This window comes from Mixophyes fleayi, chromosome 2, assembly GCF_038048845.1.
Source record: "Mixophyes fleayi isolate aMixFle1 chromosome 2, aMixFle1.hap1, whole genome shotgun sequence".
Lineage (NCBI taxonomy): Eukaryota > Metazoa > Chordata > Amphibia > Anura > Limnodynastidae > Mixophyes > Mixophyes fleayi.
In genome coordinates, this window is record NC_134403.1 from 8,303,812 (window position 1) to 8,325,743 (window position 21,932).

General features: G+C 41.8%; 1 protein-coding gene and 1 long non-coding RNA gene across 8 annotated transcripts in view; one reads left to right on the top strand and one right to left on the bottom strand.

Moving 5' to 3' along the window:
* LOC142140664 (uncharacterized) overlaps positions 1-20,434 on the top strand; it is a 43,457-nt gene extending 23,023 nt beyond the window's left edge. Inside the window, exons 2-3 of one of the 2 annotated variants that reach the window (XR_012688553.1) lie at positions 18,418-18,530; positions 20,198-20,434. This is a non-coding gene — a long non-coding RNA (uncharacterized LOC142140664). Of the gene's footprint in view, positions 1-17,687; positions 18,531-20,197 lie in introns of those variants that run through there. The other variant, XR_012688552.1, reaches the window with a different exon arrangement.
* The window catches only part of LOC142140662 (NACHT, LRR and PYD domains-containing protein 3-like), a 141,818-nt gene that overhangs the window by 60,398 nt on the left and 59,488 nt on the right, over positions 1-21,932 (bottom strand). For 3 of the 6 annotated variants that reach the window (XM_075198419.1, XM_075198420.1, XM_075198416.1), the window contains exons 4-5: positions 19,300-19,470; positions 11,611-11,781 (exon numbers count right to left, since the gene is read on the bottom strand). The exons of 1 other annotated variant lie outside the window; for it this stretch is intronic. In XM_075198419.1, coding sequence (XP_075054520.1) covers positions 11,611-11,781; positions 19,300-19,470 — 342 coding nt within the window. The remainder of the gene's footprint in view (positions 1-11,610; positions 11,782-19,299; positions 19,471-21,932) is intronic. 2 more of the 6 variants (XM_075198418.1, XM_075198417.1) reach the window with 2 other exon arrangements.

The window sequence follows — 21,932 nt, forward strand, 5'->3', positions numbered from 1 at the left end:
ATCATATCTACCTCTGGTCGTCCCCATCTTTTCACGATCAAATCGAAAACATCTGGATGGAGAGAACATACTCCTGGGAGGACTGTGTTTTCTACTTAGAAAATCTGCCTCCCCATTTTCGATCCCTGGGATGTAGACCGCGGAGATTACCAGAACATGTCAATCAGCTCAAGCCTGAGGGTTTACATTTGCCACAGCCATGTCATTGTCCGATTGGATGCGAAGTGGCCAGCCTATCAGAATAGGATGAGCATGAAGCAAGGCATTCCTTCTAGACCTGAGCTCTAATACATTTATAGGGAGCTCTGACTCCTTCCTGGACCAAAGACCCTGCAGCACAGATGAAGCGCCACACTGATCCAACCCTGACAACCTGCATCTGTCCTTACAATGGTAAGTCCCAGACACAAAAAGGACGCCCCCTGCTCAAGTGAATGCCCCTGAGCCACCACAAAAAGGACAGACGATACTTTGGCGAGTCAGATAAGCTGACTGTCTAGATGCAGGTTAGATCTGGATCCCTTCCTCGGCAGATCGTTCTGAATATTCTAGAAGACAGATGAGTATACTGCACAGGCTTGAAAGAGAAAACCAACTTCCCTAATCTCATGCACAGGAGAACAGATGGCTTCCTGTGACTCATAATCAGTCTTACCAGCCTCTAAATAGATAAGACCATTTCCAGAGGAAGAAATACTCTCTGATACTCTCTGAAATAAATGTGTGTATATATATGTATATATATATATATATATATATATATATATATATATATATATATATATATATATATATATATATATATATATATATACACACACAATGCAATATACAATGCAATGCAAACAGTCACACAAGATACCGGCTTGGTATAAATAAATAAATATATATATAAACAAATGGAGGGACCTGGTTATTCTAATCCTGCAGCGCATAGATAATAACATACAAACAACTAAATAATAAAATAAAATTAAAATAAAAATACAAATATAATGTAGATGCAACACAAATATAAATATTCACACATACTTGTATTGTGGAGGGACCTGAAGGCCGCTCCCACCCCGTGGCGAATTTGAGCATATTTGAATATGTAGAGGGTATGTAAAAATGTTAATGGAGGAGGGTGAAGGAAAGAAAAAAGGTCTTGAGCATATAGGTCTTTGAGAGAGACCAATCTCTTAGAGCACCAGGAAGCAAAATTAATGTCCGGGATAAGTTTAGAGGGGGCTTGAAGGGACACATTGCGGGTAGTGAGTGAAAAACCCTTATGACGACCCGTAAGTTGGTCCCAAATCATTAGAGCATCCGAGATGGAGAGGATTTGGTACTGGGTGAGCACCCCTGGGGGTCCACAACAGGTCTACTAAAGGATAGGCCGGGAAGGAAGCCCATTCCAGATCCACCCATGGTTTAGTGTTACAGGGATGGGACCAGTCCCTAAGGTGTGACAATAGACATGCCTCCTGGTAGTGGGCCAGGTTGGGAAGCATTAACCCTCCCTGATGCTTTGAAAGGGTCATACAATGGTAAGTCATAAGTGGGTGTTTCCAAACAAATGTTATCATTAGATTGTATAATAGATCCATGTATTTTTTAGGGACAACATAGGGTATAATGCGAAATGGATAAATCAGTTTTGGGAAAAGCATCATCTTAAAAGTAGCAATACGACCCAGCCAGGGGACCTCATAGTTGATCCAATTCTTAGCCAATGTAGTAAGATGCATAAGTAGCGGGGTATAAATGGTTTCAAACATATCAGTTGTGGTGGCAGGAATGTGAATGCCCAAGAAAGGCAGAAATTTTTGTACCCATACAAAAAGGAATTTCTGCTGTAAAAGCTTAAAAGTGGGAAGGGGAATGTTAATGGGCAAAGCCTCCGATTTGGTGATATTAAATTTATAAAAGGAGGCAGCATTATAGCGATCTAGTATGAGCTGGCAGGCCACCAACAAGGTCCCAGGGCTTGTGACAAACAAGAACACATTCACAAAAAATATAATTTATAGGAAGATGAGTAAAGAGTGATCCCCGAGAAGTCAGGTGATGATCTAATTGTTTGGGCCAAGGGTTCAATAGCCAGGGAGAACATCATAGGGGATAAGGGGCAGCCCTGTGTAGTACCATTTAAGATAGAGAAGGAAAGAGAAAGAAAGCCATTACTAAAAATTTTAGCTGTTGGTCCTTGATAGAGAGCTAAAATAGAATGAAAGATATCCCCCTCCAGGGACCAAATTTAACTAGGACTTCTTTCATAGATATCCAGTGAAGCCTACCCAACGCTTTTTTCCGCATCTAGAGACAACAAGACTAGTTCTGCCGCAGAGTCTTGTACTAAGTCTATCACATTTAAAATACGCCTATTATTACCTGATGCCTGGTGACCAGGTAAAAATCCCACTTATTCCGAGTGGATGAGGTGGGGAAGAAATGGGTTCAGCTTGATGGCAATTATTTGGGCCAAGGGCTTTATCCCTCAGCAGGGTCTTAATGACTACTTCTACTTTCTGTTGGGAGCAAGGGAGGTTAAGGGATGCCAAGCTATCAGCATCAAGGGTTGCAAGGCGCAAGTGGTGCAAAAAAGCAGCTATTGAATTTAGTGTTGGTTGTGGTAGACTGGTGTCATCTCACAGATTATATAGGTCAGTGTAACAGGTTCGCTATATCAGATGGGCTGTAGGATTTATTCCCACAGGAATCATGGATCATTTTAATTCTGTTCCAAGCTTGCTTGCCTCTAAGCTTACGCGCTAACTGGCATCCAATTTTTGGCATAGTTTAGAGCAGATTTCCTACGAGAGATAAACAAGGTATTAAGTTTTTTCCTAATACTGTTCAGTTCTTTTTTTAAGTGATTTGGATGGGTTATTCTGATTTTGGTGCTCAAGGTGTGTTAGCTGAGATTCAAGGTTTATTTAGTGGTGAAGATATTGTATTTTCAGGCGAGCACCTATTTGAATGGCCTTACCCCTAACAACTGCCTTCAGGGCACACCAATGCGTAAAGCAGTGGTTCCCAAACTTTCTCAGTTCGAGGCACCCATAGGGTCACCATAATTTTTCCAAGGCACCCCTAAGCCAAAATAATTACCGGGTAGTCCCGTTTTTAAGTAGTTGGGTCAAAATAACGTAAGATGTATTTAGGCCCCTTCATCATCACATTGTGCCCCTTCACTATATCACTGTGTCCCCTTCGCCATCTCACACTCTGTGTCCCCCTTCACCATCTCACACTCTCTGACCCCCTCTTCATCAGTTCACACTCTGTGACCCATCTATTCATCAGCTCACACTCTGTCTCCCTCTTCATCATCTCACACTCTGTCCCCCTCTTCATCATCTCACACTCTGTCCCCCTCTTCATCATCTCACACTCTGTCCCCCCCTTCAGCATCTCACTCTGTGACCCCCCTTCAACATCTCACTCTGTGACCCCCCCCTTCAGCATCTCACTCTGTGCCCAAGCCGTCAGCATCTTACACTCTGTCCCTTTACTTACCTTCTTTCCTCATTTTCTGCTGTCTTCTTTCCTGATGTCCTCTCTGCTGCTGAGAACAGTAAGGAGGAGGATCTGACGCTGACTTGTTTTTTACTTTTTTTTTCTTCTTCTTTTGCAAGGGCGGCCGCGGCACCCCTGTGACAGCGCCGCTGCACCCCAGGGAGCCGTGGTGCACACTTTGGGAACCGCTGGCGTAGAGTGAGATGTATAATCTGGGCTGTTAGTTTGTAGATAAACCTCTAGGGCTTTAAGGGGACAACTTTGGGTTCCAGGGAGGAGAGGATGCAGGACGGCATTCTCCAGGGTCTAGGGAAACCTTATTTTTTTTGAAGGCTCCAGGACCACTCTAGCGATGCGTGATCTGCCACGTAATGGGTGTAATTTTTATAGAGTCTTTATGTTGCAAGGTTCACTTATCGGTCACAATCAGGTCGATCCTTGAGTAAGGAATGTGTATTCCCTAGTGCCTGGAGAATTAACCATCATACATCATAGAGATCATGTTCTGATAATAGCTTCCGAAAGGCAAGTGAAGGGCCGACTAAGTATACAGGTAGAGGAAGAGAGGATAGAAAGAAAATGTGTATTCGAAGCCACTCCGCGATATCAATAATATATCAAAATATCTGTATTTTATTTGGTATGCTTTAAAAAGAATCCCTCCTAATTGAATAGCGAAATATTAAAACCAAAGTGATTAAAGTGAATTAAAATAGCAAAATAAATTGCTATACCCCGCTACTTGATATAAGTATGTATAGCTGTTCAATATATAGTATAGTAATCACTCCTATAATAGACCAGTCTAACAGTTGAATATCACTCCAAATCAAAGATTGGTTTAAGTATATATAGTGTAAACTGGACTGAATGTCATGTAATCTTGTTAGCAACAGTATGTGGATGAAGTTATTTGGACTCTCTGGCAGTTATTTGATCGATCTGATGTCCCAATAATCCTTTGAAATAACTTTATTTGTCAATAAAAGGATATCTTAAGATAATGAGAGCTCCATATAAATCTGAGACACACTCTCAATGTAAATTCACTAATCCACGTACACACTATTGTATAAAGCTCAGTAAGAACTTGAGCTTGTGTATATATTTATAATAGGATTACTAGGATTTGAATAAGGTCTCTGCCTAGCAATTGTTTGGCTTAGTTTTATAATCCGACACCCTACTGCCCCAGTAGTTCCACTCGTGTATTTGATTGTTCAATTACTCTGTTATCAAACAGGATATTTATAATAGGATTACTAGGATCTGAATAGGGTCTCTGCCTAGCAATTGTTTGGCTTAGTTTTATAATCCGACACCTTACTGCCCCAGTAATTCCACTCGTATATTTGATTATTCAATTACTCTGTTATCAGACAGGCATCTGATGTGTTTGTTGCAGCTCCTTCTAAGTTGGAAGCCTGCCGTTTTTACAGTCCTACACACACACACACATTCATGCTCTTATCTAACCCATACAGGGTATGGTTGGTATCAAAGATTACTAAATGTAGGCAAAATAGCAAGGAGTGATTAAACACAGTAGCAGGGTAAACGCCAACGCGCGTTTCGCTACATGCTTTTTCAAGGCAATCCGAAATGAAGAGGAATGAAAATATTTATGCAGTTCACCACGCCCACTTGTATAACGTGTCATGGTCTGATAGGCAGCAACTCTGTGTCACAAGAGTTGGTGATTGGTAAATCTGTGTATCAGGCTGTCAGCATGTAAACAAACAGTATATAGATACTGAGTTATAACTTCCTATGTCTGTTTCCTCTGAAATTCTACCTCAATCTAAACAAAGATTCATTCCCCGTATAATACGGTAAGTATGTAGTGACAATCATTTCATGTAATGATTAAAACATAAAAATCCAGTGAAATTTAACCATGTGTCTAAATTTGTGATTAAATAACATGGGTTAAATAGAGTCCTTCGTTGGTAATCTAATACATTGTACCAATGATACAAGTTACAGATTTAGTTACTCAATTATTCTATTATAAATTAAGGTTCCTCTTATATTAATTAAATCTCCTCCAAAATTTTATTCATCTTAACTGTATTAGATCCTCTTAGATCTTACCTAAATCAACATCTGGATTCATTCCCCATGTAGTGAGGTGAATATATTGTAATATACAATAATATAGTGAATAAAACATAAAACCCAGTAAGGGCTAAAAAATAAAACATGAGAACATGATCAAACTGATATTCTATGATGCCCATATATCAAAAATAAAGAGAAGAGGGCATTATGGTGTAACATTATGACTGCATGTAATATGAAATATTCATGCCTTATTCAGTGAACAATATGCACTGTAAATTATGGTGTGGTGATAATAATTAACATTAAAAGGTGTGACTAATGATGATGAATCTTAATAAAAAGATTATGGATATAAAAATCAAACATTTTTGGTTCATAAATAAACCATAAGATTATTGGTATCATTAAGACCATTTGGAATCAGACTATTCATCATGAAAATTTGTCTTGCTTCTCGTTTGAGGAGTTCTTGTTGGAAATTTCCCCCACGAATCCCCAATGAGACCTTTTCCATGGCGAAGGCTAATAATTGTTTAGGATTGCCTTCATGATATAATAAAAAATGTTTTTCCACAGTTGTCAAAGGTTTGAATTTGTCTCTATCCCGAGAAGCATTTTTGATATTATTTACATGTTCTAAGAGGCGTTTCTTAAACGGCCTACTTGTCATGCCTATATATTGTAACTTGCACGGGCACGTTAGGCAGTATATTACGCCTATGGAATTGCAATTCAGAAATTCTGTTATTCGCCAGATTTTAGAATACCGGTCAGTGTATTCTTTGGTTTTAATGCAGTATTTACATGCTTTACATGTGCCACATTTGAAAAATCCTGTAGTTGTCTTTGGAGTCTTTCTGTTGGAACTAAAGTGACTGTGCACTAATTGATCTTTAAGATTCTTGGATCTTCTCCAGGTCATAGAGACTTTGTTATCCAGAAACTGCTTAAGATCTTCATCTAATAGCAATACATTCCAATGTTTCTGGAAAATCTCTGAAATTTCCTTCCATTCATTACAAAATGACCAAATCATTCTGACTCCAGAGTTCTGAGCTCTCTTTTTTGTAGATGGATAAATTAATGATTCTCTATTTGTTTCTTGGACCGAGTGTACTGCTTTCCGTATGATTTTGTTGCTATACCCCCGCCGTTTTAGTCTCATCTGTAATTCCTGAGACCTGATCTGAAAAATATTCTCATCTGAACAGTTACGTTTGGTCCTAAGAAGTTCACCCTTAGGGAGACCTCTAAGAACAGGGGGAAAGTGTGAGCTGGTGTAATGTTATAGGCTATTGGTAGCTGTAGATTTTCTATAGATATCAGTACATAATCTACCATCGCTATTAATTTGTATTTTTAGGTCAAGAAAATTGATGGTATTTTGGTGTATATCTGAAGTCAATTTTAAATTGAGGTTGTTATTGTTCAGAATTCCCGTGAATTCATGAAATAGATTCTCCTGACCATCCCATAATATTAAAATGCCGTCTATATAACGAAGCCATAATAATATATGGCTAGTGTACTTCTCATTGACATCATTAAATACATGTTGTTGCTCCCACCAGCCAAGAAAGATATTAGCATACGTCGGTGCACAAGATGTGCCCATAGCGGTTCCTCTGGTCTGCAAATAAAATTTGTCATCAAATAGAAAATAGTTCTTTGTCAAAACAAAATCAAGAAGTTCAATTAGGAATGTATTGAAGTCACTCTGGGTCTTCATGTCCAGAAAATATTGAACTGCCATGATACCAAATTGATGTAATATATTAGTATACAGGGATTCTACATCGAGGGATGCCAGCATGGTTTCACTATTTACTGATAAATCATTGATCTTAGATAGTCATCCAAAGTATCTCTTGTATACGAGGGTAAACTTGTTACGAATTCTCGTAAATGTTGGTCTACAAATTGACTGGCTTTTTCAGTTAAGCTACCAACCCCTGAGACTATAGGTCTCCCTGGTGGAACTTTATCATTCTTATGAATTTCCGGTAGAGCATAGAGAGTTGGAATTCTTGGGTTTTCTACCTCAAGAAAATCAAAGTCCATTTTTGATATTATTCCATTATGGAAAGCTCGTTTTATTAAATTCATATACATTGTAAGAAAATTTGCAGTGGGGTTGAAGATAAGTCTTTTATAGCATGAGGGATCATCCAATTGGCGATATATCTCAGCCTTATACATTGATACTGGCCACAGGACAACATTCCCCCCTTTATCAGAGGGTTTGATCACTATGTCCTTCCAAGATTCTAAATCCCTTAGAGCATTCCTCTCTTGTACAGTGAGATTACATTTAGATTGTGGATATTTAAATTTACTCATTAATTTATCAAGATCCCTTGACACTAGATCTCTGTATATTCTAACTTGTGGGCATATTGACAGGTCAGGAGAAAATTTAGATTTTTTCTTAAGTTGTCAATTGACAATATTGCTATCCGTTGGTAAGCACTGACCAGAGTTGGTATCCAATTCCTGTAATATCTGTAAGGCCTGTCTATCCTCTTCAGTTTCTAGACTGAGTACTTGTGCAGTAGCATCATTTGTATCTGAATTGAATCTCTCTTTATTGCTAAAGAATTTTTTAAGGAGAAGTTTTCTAGTAAATAACGTAAGGTCTTTCTCCCATTCAAATCTATTGAACGTTTTTGTTGGAGAAAATGTTAATCCCTTACTAAGTACTTGAATATGTGTAGTGTCAAGTAATCTGTCTGACAAATTTATAATTCTCAAAGTGTCCTCCATTATCTCTGTTGTCTGTTGTTCCTCCGAAATGTTTGGGGGCCTTCTAATCCTTCCATTTGCTTCCTCTTTTTGTCTTTGGATTTTGCCCCGGTCCCTTAGTATCGGTTTATTTGTACATGGCTCCCTCCTTCTATATCTCTTGAACCTCGTCCATAAAATCCCTAGATTGAAATATATGGTCTCTATTTTTGAGAGAGGTTTCAGGTGTTTCACCTTCAGATGATTCTATTTCAGAGGTGCTGAATGAGGTGGTGGGTCTTTGAGACTTGCGAGAATCCCATTTAAATATTTTATTTTGGGCATAGTCATTTTTGTCACGTATAAATTTTGTACGTTTTTTCTCCATAATAAATTTGTCATATTCATCTAAATCTTCCTTAATTTTTTCATAAGCTTTCTTGAAATGGTCTAATCCTTCAAACTCCTTCAATTTGTCTCCTAATCTGGCAAGATCTCTTGTATACTGTTCTAACAGTAGGTTGTCATGTTTCAACAATACGTTAATTAAATCAGTAGAACATTTTGTCAAAATAGATTCCCACTCTTTTTTGAGATCTGGTGTGGCTAATTCGAAGGCCGGATATAATCTCGGTCTCAGACCTCTTGGAATCATTTTTTGTTTGATGTAATTGTTAAACATTGTTTTATTCCAATGCACTTTAGTTTGTTTGAACATTACATTTTTTAATTCCATTAAATAATCTGACCAACCTCTGTTATAATTTCCTTCTAGAGAATTGCCATCAAGAAAGTCAATTTCAGTATCTCGTAACCATTTTTCTTGTCTGAGACTCAATTCTTGGTTAATACTAAATGATGCCATTGTATATAATATGAGCAAAAAAATGTATAATCAGAGGGGGATATGATAATCCAATAATAGAAAACTGCCTGTGCTTGTGGAGAAAGATAGTGATAAAATCACTATAGTGACACAATTGCAAAAGAAAATACCACTGCACTAGGTATCGCTATTCCAGTATCATAATACTTATCAGTTTATAAATGGTTATATAGTATGGTTACTGGATGGTGCACTTCTACACGTGTAACTAGTATACAGGTAGAGGAAGAGAGGATAGAGAGAAAAAGTGTATTCGAAGGCACTCCGCAATATCAATAATATATTAAAATATCTGTATTTTATTTGGTATGCTTTAAAAAGAATCCCTCCTAATTGAATAGCGAAATATTAAAACCAAAGTGATTAAAGTGAATTAAAATTGGGTCATCTGTATGTTATTCCCGCTTGATATAGCCCCGATCCTATCCGCTTTAGATAAAAGAGTTGTGCACTCTCAATCCAGCATAATCGCTCATGTTGGTATAATATATAGTCTAGGAAAATCCTCTATAAATGATATATGTGGGCAACGGTGATAATCGCGCTCTTTCACAGGAGCACCTATGTATTAGTTCCGCTTGATGTTGTCCCAATAAGGTCCGATATAGATATGATGTCTGTATATTCTTAATCTAATGTATCCGCTTTATTGGTATCCAAAAGAGGAAAAAGATGATGAATATTGTTCCTCCGTTACTCAAAGATAATAAGAAGAGTCCCCCTGTTCCCGCTAACGCGTTTCGTCAGCTCTGTGGCCAACTTTTTCAAAGACATCCTATCTATATCGGACCTTATTGGGACAACATCAAGCGGAACTAATACACAGGTGCTCCTGTGAAAGAGCGCGATTATCACCGTTGCCCACATATATCATTTATAGAGGATTTTCCCAGACTATATATTATACCAACATGAGCGATTATGCTGGATTGAGAGTGCAAAACTCTTGTATCTAAAGCGGATAGGATCGGGGCTATATCAAGCGGGAATAACATACAGATGACCCGATGAAAAAGTACAACTAACCCCACCGCTTCTAGACACCATCTACAGATGATTCAATTAGATGTTACATGAGAATATACATCATATCATCATAAGATCTGTACATATTTTAATTTTATTTATTTTTTTCCTATTGAAAAACGGAGCACTAATCACGAGTGACCTCTGGATCTGTTGTCATCTCTCCAACGCTTTAAATTGTGTACTCTGACACCACCAAAGGAAATAAGGAGACACGTGAAGGCTGAGTAAGAGACACATTGTGTCTACCTTCTAATATATGACACGTTGTGTCCATTTTCCACATGCATCCGCTATAGACTTTTTCTCCTTTCTACATTTTTACATATGAGCTCCAACGACACAATTTTTCCAGATCATTATATATTGGTACCATTAATAGATACATTATTACATATATATATATTTTCTAATATATTTGTTTATTCTAACATGATACCTATAAAACTCTTGTTTGGTATCTGTGGAATTTTGGTGTACTGGCCAGACACCTTTCTTTCACTATTGTATCCTGTTACATACGTTTTTATTGTAGAACAGCATTGCTACTACTTTTATTACTTTTATCATGTGTATAAATACAATAAAACATAAGTATTCATCATCTGCCATCTATTAGTAGTATTTTCTAATATAGATATATTGTGGCGCATCCCACATGTTTTTTGTACATATAAAAGGGTGTGGAGGACCCTGCTCATTAGACAGGTTACAGTCTAAGTGGAAGAGGGCACAGCTGATACAAGAGGAGCGAGTGTGGCTCAGAGTGGAGATTGGGATGGATGTGACGGTGCATTAGTGTGAGAAGTATCATCGGGGATAAGGTAACACCTAATAAAGAGATGGGTTTTCAGAGAGCGTCTAAAGATTTCAATAACTAGTAATATTAATAACTAATGTAAATAATACGTTTAGAAAAAACACTTATAATGAAACAAAACAAAGGTTGTAAGTTAATAAAAGTAAAATAGCTCCATAAATATATACTCAGACTACATAAAAGGAAATGACAGTGGGTAATGTTTCTGTGATTTTGCCTTGTGTGGTCTATGTCTTGTACATACTTGCCAACATTTCATTTTTTTTTCTCGTGAGCTGCTAGTAGGAGGCAGGCGTGTAGGGGGCAGGGCCCCGAAAATCGCGTCATTTTAGCCCCGCCCCGTTACGTAATGACGCAAATCGCGTAATTTTACAGTGGGGGGCGGGGCCAAATGCCGCGATTCCCGGTGAATCGCGGCATTTGAACCGTATTCTGCCCACTTCTGGGCAGATCAGGGAGATTGCCACACTCTCTCGGGAGTCCGGGAGACTCACGTAAAATGCGGGAGTCTCCCGGACGTTCCGGGAGAGTTGGCAAGTATGGTCTTGTACTGAGCGGACAGTTATATAAATACTAAGACAGTTCTTACGTAAGATCTTTTAGGATACAGTCTGGATGTCTTAGTCCCTCGCACAGAAGTTTTAGTCCAGAGTCCTGCAGATCGTTCCGTGACAGTTTCAGTTTGATCAGAGACTGGGATGTAATAAGAACAGAGCGGAGATCATCACAGCAGGATGAGGTCAGATCACAGTTCTTTAACCTGATGAAAGATGAGGTATCTGGATTAGTAATATCTTATCATTTCCAGCCTCACACTCAGCATGAAGTCATAATTGAAATAATAAACTATGTAAAGTTTATACAATTGTTGGTGTATATTTCGGCTATTAGGATGTAGGTGTCACTGATAATGTTGTTATTGATGTACTGAGTATAGATGAGGGTAGGTGGATGTGTAGCCGGATAACGTCTCCTTAGAGTATTGATCAGTAAAAGATCATGTGACCTGAGAATGAGAAATGAAGGCTGTATTTAAGCTCAAATGAATTTAAAGCTAAGGCTGGATCGTTAAACTGTAGTTAGTATTCTAGGGTTAATAGTTTAACCAAAGGGTGTACGCCCATCTGATGTCATATGAGAGGACCAGGCATAGCACATAAATTAGATGGGTGGAGAGTTAAGCAGTCTCTTGGCTACTGGATGTTGGTGGATAAGTATCACTGTGCTTTCTCTGCCTGTTCCCTAGTGCATTTATTCACTGCTTTTTTTCTCTTCTCTTTCCCTTCCCTTTCTCTTTTTTTTCTGTGTCTTTCTTTTCCCTGTATATTTTCCAACGTTTGCTTCCATTTACAGTTTATTTTATTTGTTTATTACTGTTTTTGCTTTTCCCTGTTCCTCCATAACCCTCCCCTCCTCCGCTTTTCCACACACTTTCTTTTCCTACCCCTTTCCTCCTTGCTCCCCTGTACCCTCCCACCTCTTTTTTCCGTTCCCCCCTATTCCCCCCCGTATCTTGTGTTCCTCCCCCCGCCCCCAAGCGATTATTCCCCCCTCAGTTCGGGTTCCCCGCTCTACCCTTGATAGGGTGAGCGGGGGCACTCCCTTCTCCCCGGCGCGGCCAGCGGCAGACGATTTATTTCCGTTGTATGACTTCTGCTTTCCTCGGTCCCCGCTTCCCCGAACGGTGAGTGGGCTCGGAGAGCATCGGGGTGACTCCTGGGCCGCTTGGCATGTGGGGGCTGTAGGGGGGTGGCTCCCTCCTCCGCAAATCCGTCAGTAGGTCCTGCGGGCATTTTCTTGGGGGAGGGGGGGTAGCTGCCCCCCAGCACTTCCCGCTGCTACAAGACCCCCCCACCCCAAGGAAAAAATAAAGAAAAAAAATAAAATAAAATAAAAATAAATAAATATAAATAAAAAAAGAAAAGCCCCCTATGCCGAGTTTCGGGACTGGGTCCCGTTGTTAAAATTATAAGGGGGAGGCTAGGGTGCCCCCCTCCCCCCACAGCACTTAGGTAGGGGTGGCCCTATGCCGTAGCAGGACCTCTAGGATATCAGCACCCGCAGGGGTATTTCCACATTAGGTCCCCAGGTGGGCATAACATCCTGCTCGGAGGCCAACCCTCATGTATTAGGGGGTTACATTCATGCCGCACGGGGCTGGAGGTCCACGCTTATCATAAGTCACAGACATACGCAGTCTTAGTATTATCGTTGCAGTTTTAGTATTTCCATAGCACCTATTGTGGTGGGATAAAGGGTGACTATTCCACTGTGTGATGTTTACCAGTAAATTGTGAATGGAAACTTTAATGCATTAAATCATGGGAATATTTTGGGGACGTAAATAGTGCCCATGGTTCACGCACTTCTGTTCTTGGTTTCTTTTATGAGTTATATTTAATGCGTGGGTGTATCCCCCCTATCCCAATTCTATGGGGTATTGCATGTATGAAGTTGGGCTTAGTGGAATAACTGGTAGGTTCTGGCTGTGGGGCATTAGACCACCTTTAAGCATAGTCCCCTTGCCACCAGTGTTTTTGTAGGCGGGGGGTGGAGTGCTGACACTTGACGTAGGTCCGAGAGTGGTGTTGAAGGGGACAGGCAATATGGTGACCGATCTTTAGGTCAGCACGGGATGCACGGATGGCGGATGGGAGCAGTGGGATGTCTACTTCTTCAGAAACATGTCTCTCTCAGCAGATGCCGGAGCAACCGTAGTGGATCGGTTTTTCGGGTCCGTGAGCTGTGATGGACATACCTCAGCACATTCAGGAGTGGAAGGTCAGTTGGGGAGGCCCTGAGGGAGGTTTTCGTTACACAAGGTGAGATTAATATGTATGAATTACCTGGTTACAGCTTTTGTGTCTGATGGTTATATTTCAGTTTGGCATCTTTTGGCTCCTGGGACTTCCTCCTTAAACTTGTTAAGTATTTGTGCAAGCAATTGGTAACATGCAAGGCTTATCGGACACTGAGGCGACGGGCTGGCGTTATGGAAGTTCTCCTTTCATGGGGGTGGAAATGGTGCGTTGCACTAGCATTGCCTTGATTTCACTAGGTTAGAGTTTATACTTGCATGTGGTGCACGAAACGTGTCTTCATAACCTCCGAGGTGTCTGAATTTAACCTGAGGCATTTAGGAATAAATACGATGGGCATGGAAACCTCTTGCAGGTTGCTGTGACGTGGAGACATGGTGGAAGGTGCCCAGGATGGTTGGGGGTTATGGTTCTATGGCCAGGATGTGGCATCAGTTTTGTTTTTTCTCTGTGAGGGCCTCGGTTATCCCTTCAGCAGAGCTTCCCTTCAGCAGAGCTAGTGGCATGGAGAGGCGTGTAGGTTCTCCTGCAATTGCCAAATGTGTGGGTGGATACCCCAGGATAAGCTGGTGACAAGTCAGGCAGTGGGGGAGGGACAAGGAATCAGCCCCCCTCCGGCCCTAAAGAAGGTAGGATTACCAATTAAGGTGGTTCACCTGAGTCGATTGCTGGAGTGGTACCCACTCCAGTTAGAAGTGGTTTTCTATAGGATTGGTTTGGGCTCAGTTTACGGTTACCTATCGTTGGGGTCTGTTAAGACAGGCGTGGCAAACCCCACAGTTTAGTTCAGGAGGTTTTAGCAGACAAAGTTCACAGGGAGATTGCATTGGGGCGAAGGTGCGCCATTTTTTCTAATCCCTCGATTGCTGGGCCTCGGTGATTTTTCCGGTAGGGTGGTTCCTAAGTAGGCGGCAGGACAGTTTGGGGTGATGCAACATCCGTTATGCCCGCAGGGTGCGACAGTGAATGATGCTCTCCCTGAGAAGTGCTGCAGTGTGGTGTAACAATCCGTCAAGCTGCGCTAGACGTAGGTTGGGGATCGGCAATGAGTATTAAAAATTAGTGCTTACCTAAGGTATATGCAGTCTCCTGAGTGTTTATTGAGGTGTCAGATCTCTCCTACACGGTTGCGGCTGAGCAGGCAAAGGAATATCATTCTTCGCTAAGCTGCGAAGGGAAGTTGTTTACGCTGAAGTTTGGTTGTGTCCAGTGCTTTGAAGGTTTGAGCGAGGGAACGCCTGGTAACCCCAATTGAAGAGTCCCATTAGTAATTTCTCTCTGGTTAGAATCAATGGAGGCTGTTGCAAGGTGGCGTGGGAGGCGTATGAGGACGCATTATGTTGCGCTATTTGTGTCATGTTATATTTGTGCCTTCTGGGTGAGAAACCTGATTGACTCTTCCAGGTCTGCTACTCTGTCAGGTTGGCTAGCACAACATGTGATGTATTCTCATCTTCGTTATGATGTTGAGTGTGGTGCTCCAGATATGACGAGCTTGCAGAGGATTCTGGTTTCTTATGTTCCCAATGGAGGGTTTCACTGTTTGTACAAAAGTGCGGGAGAAGCATGAGGTCGCATGGTGTTGCGCTGCTTGGGTCATGTTATATTTGTTTCTTCTGGGTGAGGAAACTAATTGCCTAATCTAATTTTACTCCTTGGTCAGGTATACAAGCACGGAGTGTGGTAATATACTCCGCTAGGGTATGCGGTGAAGCGAGGAGCTCTGAATAAGACCAGCTTGGTAAAGGATGCTGAGTCCCCAAAGGATGGGTCACTGTTTGACGATGGCAGTAATGAGGGGCTATTGCTTGCTTATGGCATGAATCCGCGGCCCCACTGCTGGGCATGGAACAGTTCTCCCCTCCCCAGGTATCAGTTTGGGTGGTATGCGAGCACATTTTGGTTGCGCAGGACTGGACAGTTTTTATTTCGGCAACCATTACTTACAAATCGGGGCTGCCATATCTGCAACGTAGGCCTGCTATGTCAGGAGCTTGGAGGTGGAATTCAAATGTGTATAAGTGTTGGGTACAGCCTTCTCTTCTTTCTTGACTTTTCTCTTCACTTACTCTCTCTGCTGTGGTTACACAGGGTTTCGGCTGCTTGCTGCCTTTGGAGGCAGGGTGCGAAGGGATTTGTCTATTTTTTCCTCTAAAAAGTGGGCCTGATTGGTACTTGGCACCACGAGATTTTATGGTTTTACCTTCGCTTGTGTTTCTGCTCCCCTCTTTTTTTACCTCATTACCTTTTGTGAGCATGCGAACCTCTGGTGGAAGGTTCTGCGGTGGGTGCGGAGTATGTGTGGTCTCATGGAGCCTTAATGCTTCCTCTTCTTTCTCCTTTTCTTCTTCTTTTTCATTTTCAATCACTAGGAAGGTTGACTACCGTTGCTTATTTATGCTAATTTTTGTTGTGCTTTCCTGCATTTACAGACCACTGGACTCCATGGCATAGTTGGGTGCTAGGACACTCATACGTTCATTGGGCTGCGTTGCATTCGGCAGCAGGAGTCATATCTTCATTTCCGGGGTCGGTAGTGGTTAATTGGCTAGGTAAAATGCAGGAAGAAAGGTAGTACTGTGGTAGTCAGGTTCATTTGCTTTCTAAGCGGCTTGCAGTTTGAGCACCTGCTCATGGGATTTAGGACCCCTTCTATAGGCAGGACGGCGTTCATAGGAGGGATGCGGTCATGGTTTAGTATAAAGAATGTTTCAGGACCTTAGCATCGATAGGGTAGGTTGGTGGTGGGCCTTGGTTCCTAGGGATCCAGGTGTAGTCAGAAAATGCAGTGCAGTCGATGGCCAGTGGTTAGGGCGTACATTACGGTAGCGGGAACCCTTAACCCACCGCTCTTTGATGGAGTCGGCTATAGTCTCAGTCCAAGTACTACCCGTTCAGGTTGGTTGGTAGTTGCATTCCGTTAGTCCAGAAGGGTTTGCGGGATCTGTAGTGCCCTGGGCCAATGCCCCATTAAGGTAGATATGTGCGTCCGGGGTGTGTTGGTTGTTTCCCATCTGCGGGTGTCCCATGGTTAATGCTGGGGCACCCTGGTTTGCCAGGCGGATGTCGATCTGACTGCTCTTTTTCTCCACCACCACCTTCAAAATAAACTCTGTTAATTCTGCCACACTAAGGTGTTGTGTCATTTATTCAGGAATAGTTAAATAAGGTTAAGAGGTTAAAGGAAGTAAAGATATCAACCGTTAAGCATTTTATGACTTTCCATGTACTGCAGGCACTTGTATTATCAGTTACTTTAGATGACATAAATCATATATCTAACTAAAACAGGTTATTTACATGAATCAATCCACATAAATAAAACATATTAACATATTGATTATAGATTATTTAAAAATCCTCGGTTGCCTGGACATTCACCAATCAACACATCTAATCTTCTGGCCATCACCCCATATTATTATCATATAATGTGACAGACGCTCTCATTGTCTAGTTATCAAACAATACACATTTTAGTATAATATTTATCTATTTTCTAGATAAATCCGCTGTTCATCTGACCCCGTATATTATATATCACACTGTATCTGATTACAAACATAAAATATAACAAATGGTATAACATCAATCTGCGTCCAGCTTTGTAGGTCTCTGGATGCACCCTCTGCAGAGCCTGCACATATAAATTTTTTATTAATTTTGTTACCGACATTAAACACTCTTCTTGGCTCAGGGGGTTAACCCCTCACATGCTGCAGCGCTGGGTACTACCCACCCAGCGCTGCAGCGCACACGTTACAAAAAAAACTAACCTCCTGATGCTGCGCGACGCTGGGGGGGATATAATCAAAAGCCCGGGAAGATTCCTCGTGAAAAACGCTTGGCCTGTACAGGTGGAGCGGCGGGGGGGACAATTGGGACATATTACCACCGCTGGAATGGTTGTAATCAAAAACTAAATTATCGCGCACGACGCCTTGCCTGAAATAAAAATTGCTCCGGTCTGCCCCCACCGGGGAGAGAGCCCGGCGTGGCCTGTACCCCCAATCATCCGATGGCGGCAGAACGTGGCGGTAAAGGTGGGGCAGCACAGGCGCTGCACTCCTTTCCACAAAATCACCCGCGTTCCCGCTATAGCCTGTATCTGTCCCCATATATCCCAGCTCCCGTCTGACTGTCAGAGCTCTCTCATCCCTCGGGGTAAACTGTCTGGCTGCCCCTCTGACTAAGTAGGGTTCGCCCCCCTGACTAAGTAGGGTTCACCCCCCAAATGATCACCCCCAGATAAACCACTGCCACTGTGGGACAAAAATGGGCTGGGAGGGAAATAAAGCTGATGGGGGCCGGGGGATTATGTGCATGTATTGCCCCACTGCGAGCTGATATAGTTGGGGTGATGGGACACAGCCTAAAGCCTGCACTAACTACCCCCTCTGTTCTCCCCAGTGGACTGCCTGCCAGGATAAAAAAGGAAAAAAAATTAGCAGAGCAACGGGAGAAAACAATAAAAGAATCATAGAAACAAAAACAGAAATGGACAAAAATTATCAGGCAGAAAATGGAAAAAGAAAGGGTACTTATCCGTTCACTCTCTGATGCCTTCTTTCCTGCAGGATCTCGTGCTGTGGAATGAGGAAGACCAGGAAGTGCAGCCTCCTAAATAAATCAAGGTCCCTCCCCCTGGATCACCCATTGGTCGGGCCCAACCCAATGTTAACCCTGTCAGGTTAGTGTTCAGCTTATTACAAACCCTGTCATCCTTTATGTGTGTTCGTCCCATGAAGCCTCACTTGTAATACTTTACACATTATATACATTTTAACCATATACATTTAATATACACGGTTAGACACCCAGCGCCTAACGCAGGGAGTTAACCCATTCTGTGCTGCGCATCGGTTCTTTACCGCCTCTGCAGAGCCTACACATATACATTTTTTATTCATTTTTGTTACCAACATTAAACACTCTTCTAGGCGCAGGGGGGTTAACCCCTCACATGCTGCAGCGCTGGGTACTACCCACCCAGCGCTGCAGCGCACACGTTACAAAAAAAACATTTTTATTTAAATTAAAACATTAACACATTTGTTCTACATGCGGCACCTAGCACCGGTGTTTTGAACCCCTCCTGCACCGGAGTTCAATACCGGCACTCGGGGACCCGGCCACAGTCAGTTTGTATCTATATATTTATATATATATTTATTTTGCCTAAGAACAAGCCATGAATAAAGAATGGAATCAAAACATCCTCCAAGAGCAACTTCTCCCAACCATCCAAGAACAGTTTGGTGATGAACAATGCCTTTTCCAACATATATATATATATATATATATATATATATATATATATATATATATATATATATATATATATATACTCAGATTACATAAAAAGAAATGACAGTAGATAATGTTTCTGTGATTTTGCCTTGTGTGGTCTATGTCTTGTACTGAGAGGACAGTTATATAAATACTAAGACGGTTCTTACCCAAGATCTTGTAGGATACAGTCTGGATGTCTTAGTCCCTCGCACAGAAGTTTTATTCCAGAGTCCTGTAGACTGTTAGATTTCAGGTCCAGTCTGATCAGAGACCGGGGTGTAATAAGAATAGAGCGGAGATCATCACAGCAGGATGAGGTCAGACCACAGTTCCGTAACCTGATGAAAGATGAGGTATCTGGATTAGTAATTTCTTATTATTTCCAGCCTCACACTCAGCATGAAGTCATAACTGAAAGCATAAACTGTGTAATGTAGATACAATTGTTGGTGTATATTACAGCTATTAGGATGTAGGTGTCACTGATAATGTTGTTGTTGATGTACTGAGTATAGATGAGGGTAGGTGGATGTGTAGCCGGATAACGTCTCCTTAGAGTATTGATCAGTAAAAGATCATGTGACCTCAGAATGACTTTCCATGTACTGCAGGCACTTGTATTATCAGTTACTTTAGGATGACATAAATCATATATCTAACTAAGACAGAGGTTATTTACATGAATCAATTCAGAGCTAAGAGAAATATCATTAAATATTATTAAAATCCCACTATTGCCTGGACATTCACCAATCAACACATCTCATCTTCTGACCCCCACCCCATATTATTATCATATAATGTGACAGCTGCTCCCATTGTTCTCATACAATATACATTTTAGTAAAATAACATTTCTCTAATTAAATCCGCTGTTATTTGATCCCATATATTACATATCGCACCGTATCTGATTACAAACATAAAATATAACAAACGGTATAACATCAATTTGCGTCCAGCTTTGCGGGTCTCTGGATGCACCCAAAAATCTGCCTGGTGGGAACAGTAAAAATGTCACATCAAAGTCCAGTCTACTAACACTTCATTATCACCCCCGTCCAGGACCGCCATCAGGGGGGTACCGGAGGTACTTGTGTACGGGGCCTTTTTGTCACCACTAGGCTTTCGTACCAGGCAGCAACCAGTCAGAGAGCAGGCACACGTACAGGTGGATTCCTTGTGGGATGGTATTGAACACGAGCAGCATCTGTGAGACCTCTACAAACAGAACTTCTAGCACCACTATGTAAATGGTTATTGTTTTTTTAATGTTAATAAACCTCTGCACTTTTACCATCATCCCATCCACCTCTTCATTCTTTATGTAAATCCATCTCAAGCTGACACAATAAATATTTTGCCTAAACCTCCCGCCCAAAGTTTCCTCCAGGGGTCTGGCTCTCCCCCCTGGCCGAAAACAGTACCAGGGGACAGGGCCATCTTAACAACATTATGGGCAAAGCAGTGCACTGGGGCCCCTCTATATATATATATATATATATATATATGCACACACAAACACACCACTTTTTTTTTTAAAATCCCCCTTAACTTACCTTTCAATTGCCTTCGCTTCTCGCAGTGAATGTCAGACCTTAATCCCATTGAGAACTTGTGGTCAATTCTCAAGAGGTGGGTGGACAAACAAAAACTCACAAATTCTGACAAACTCCAAGTTATCACGCCCTACGTTCACTGAGATCGTAGCACTGAAGAGGGGACCAGGGAGGGAGCCGGATTGCCACCTTACCTGAACGGTCAGGTGACCGCAAAAGGTAAGTTTTTTCTTTTTCTTTTTTTTTTTTGGCCCCCTTTTCCGCTGTGTCCCCGGGACCTGCCCATCATGCCCAGTCTGAAAGACGGCCCTGTCAGGGGAGAGCAGCCAGATCCCGGGGCAGCAGCTCCTGCCTGCCGCTAGCTGAGCTCCAACAAGCGACTTTGCCTCCTGGGACCCCCAGGAGGTGCTGCACCTCCTGGATCTACTTGCATCCAGGAGGCTGCACTACAAGACCCTCCGGAAGCCACTGAAGCTGGTTGCTGGGGGGCCACACTGAACCTGGGCTGATCCTGCAGCCCCCATTGGACCATCAGGGATCAGAACTACAACCAGCCGCCCAGCACTCTGGTCCTCAAATGCGGGACCCAGAGTGGAGGGGTAAAACCACCGTCAGCAGAGCCCGAATCTCCACTGGACAACCAAGGAGGTAAGTGCAGTTTTATTAAACATATATACATACCATTTATTAAAATACTTTGCACATTATATACATTATAACCATGTACATTTAATATACACGGTTAGACACCCAGCGCCTAGCGCTGGGAGTTAACCCATTCTGTGCTGCGCGTCGGTTCTTTACCGCCTCTGCAGAGCCTACACATATAAATTTTTTATTAATTTTTGTTACCAACATTAAACACTCTTCTAGGCGCAGGGGGGTTAACCCCTCACATGCTGCAGCGCTGGGTACTACCCACCCAACGCGCTGCAGCGCACACTTTACAAAAAAAACAAAACATGTTTATTTAAATTAAAACATTAGCACATTTGTTCTCTACACGCAGCACCTAGCGCCGGTGTTTTTAACCCGCCCTGCACCGGAGTTCTATACCGGCACTCGGGGACCAGTTTATATCTGTATTTATATATATATATATATAACACAACAAAACAGTGCGCACAGCAGAAGGTATTCACAAGAAAGTTCACTATCGTGCCAGTTCCTGGTAGATATTAATTCCACAAGAAATCCAACACCAGCAGATTTTTCTTCTGCGCGTCTTTCCCTCTTATCAC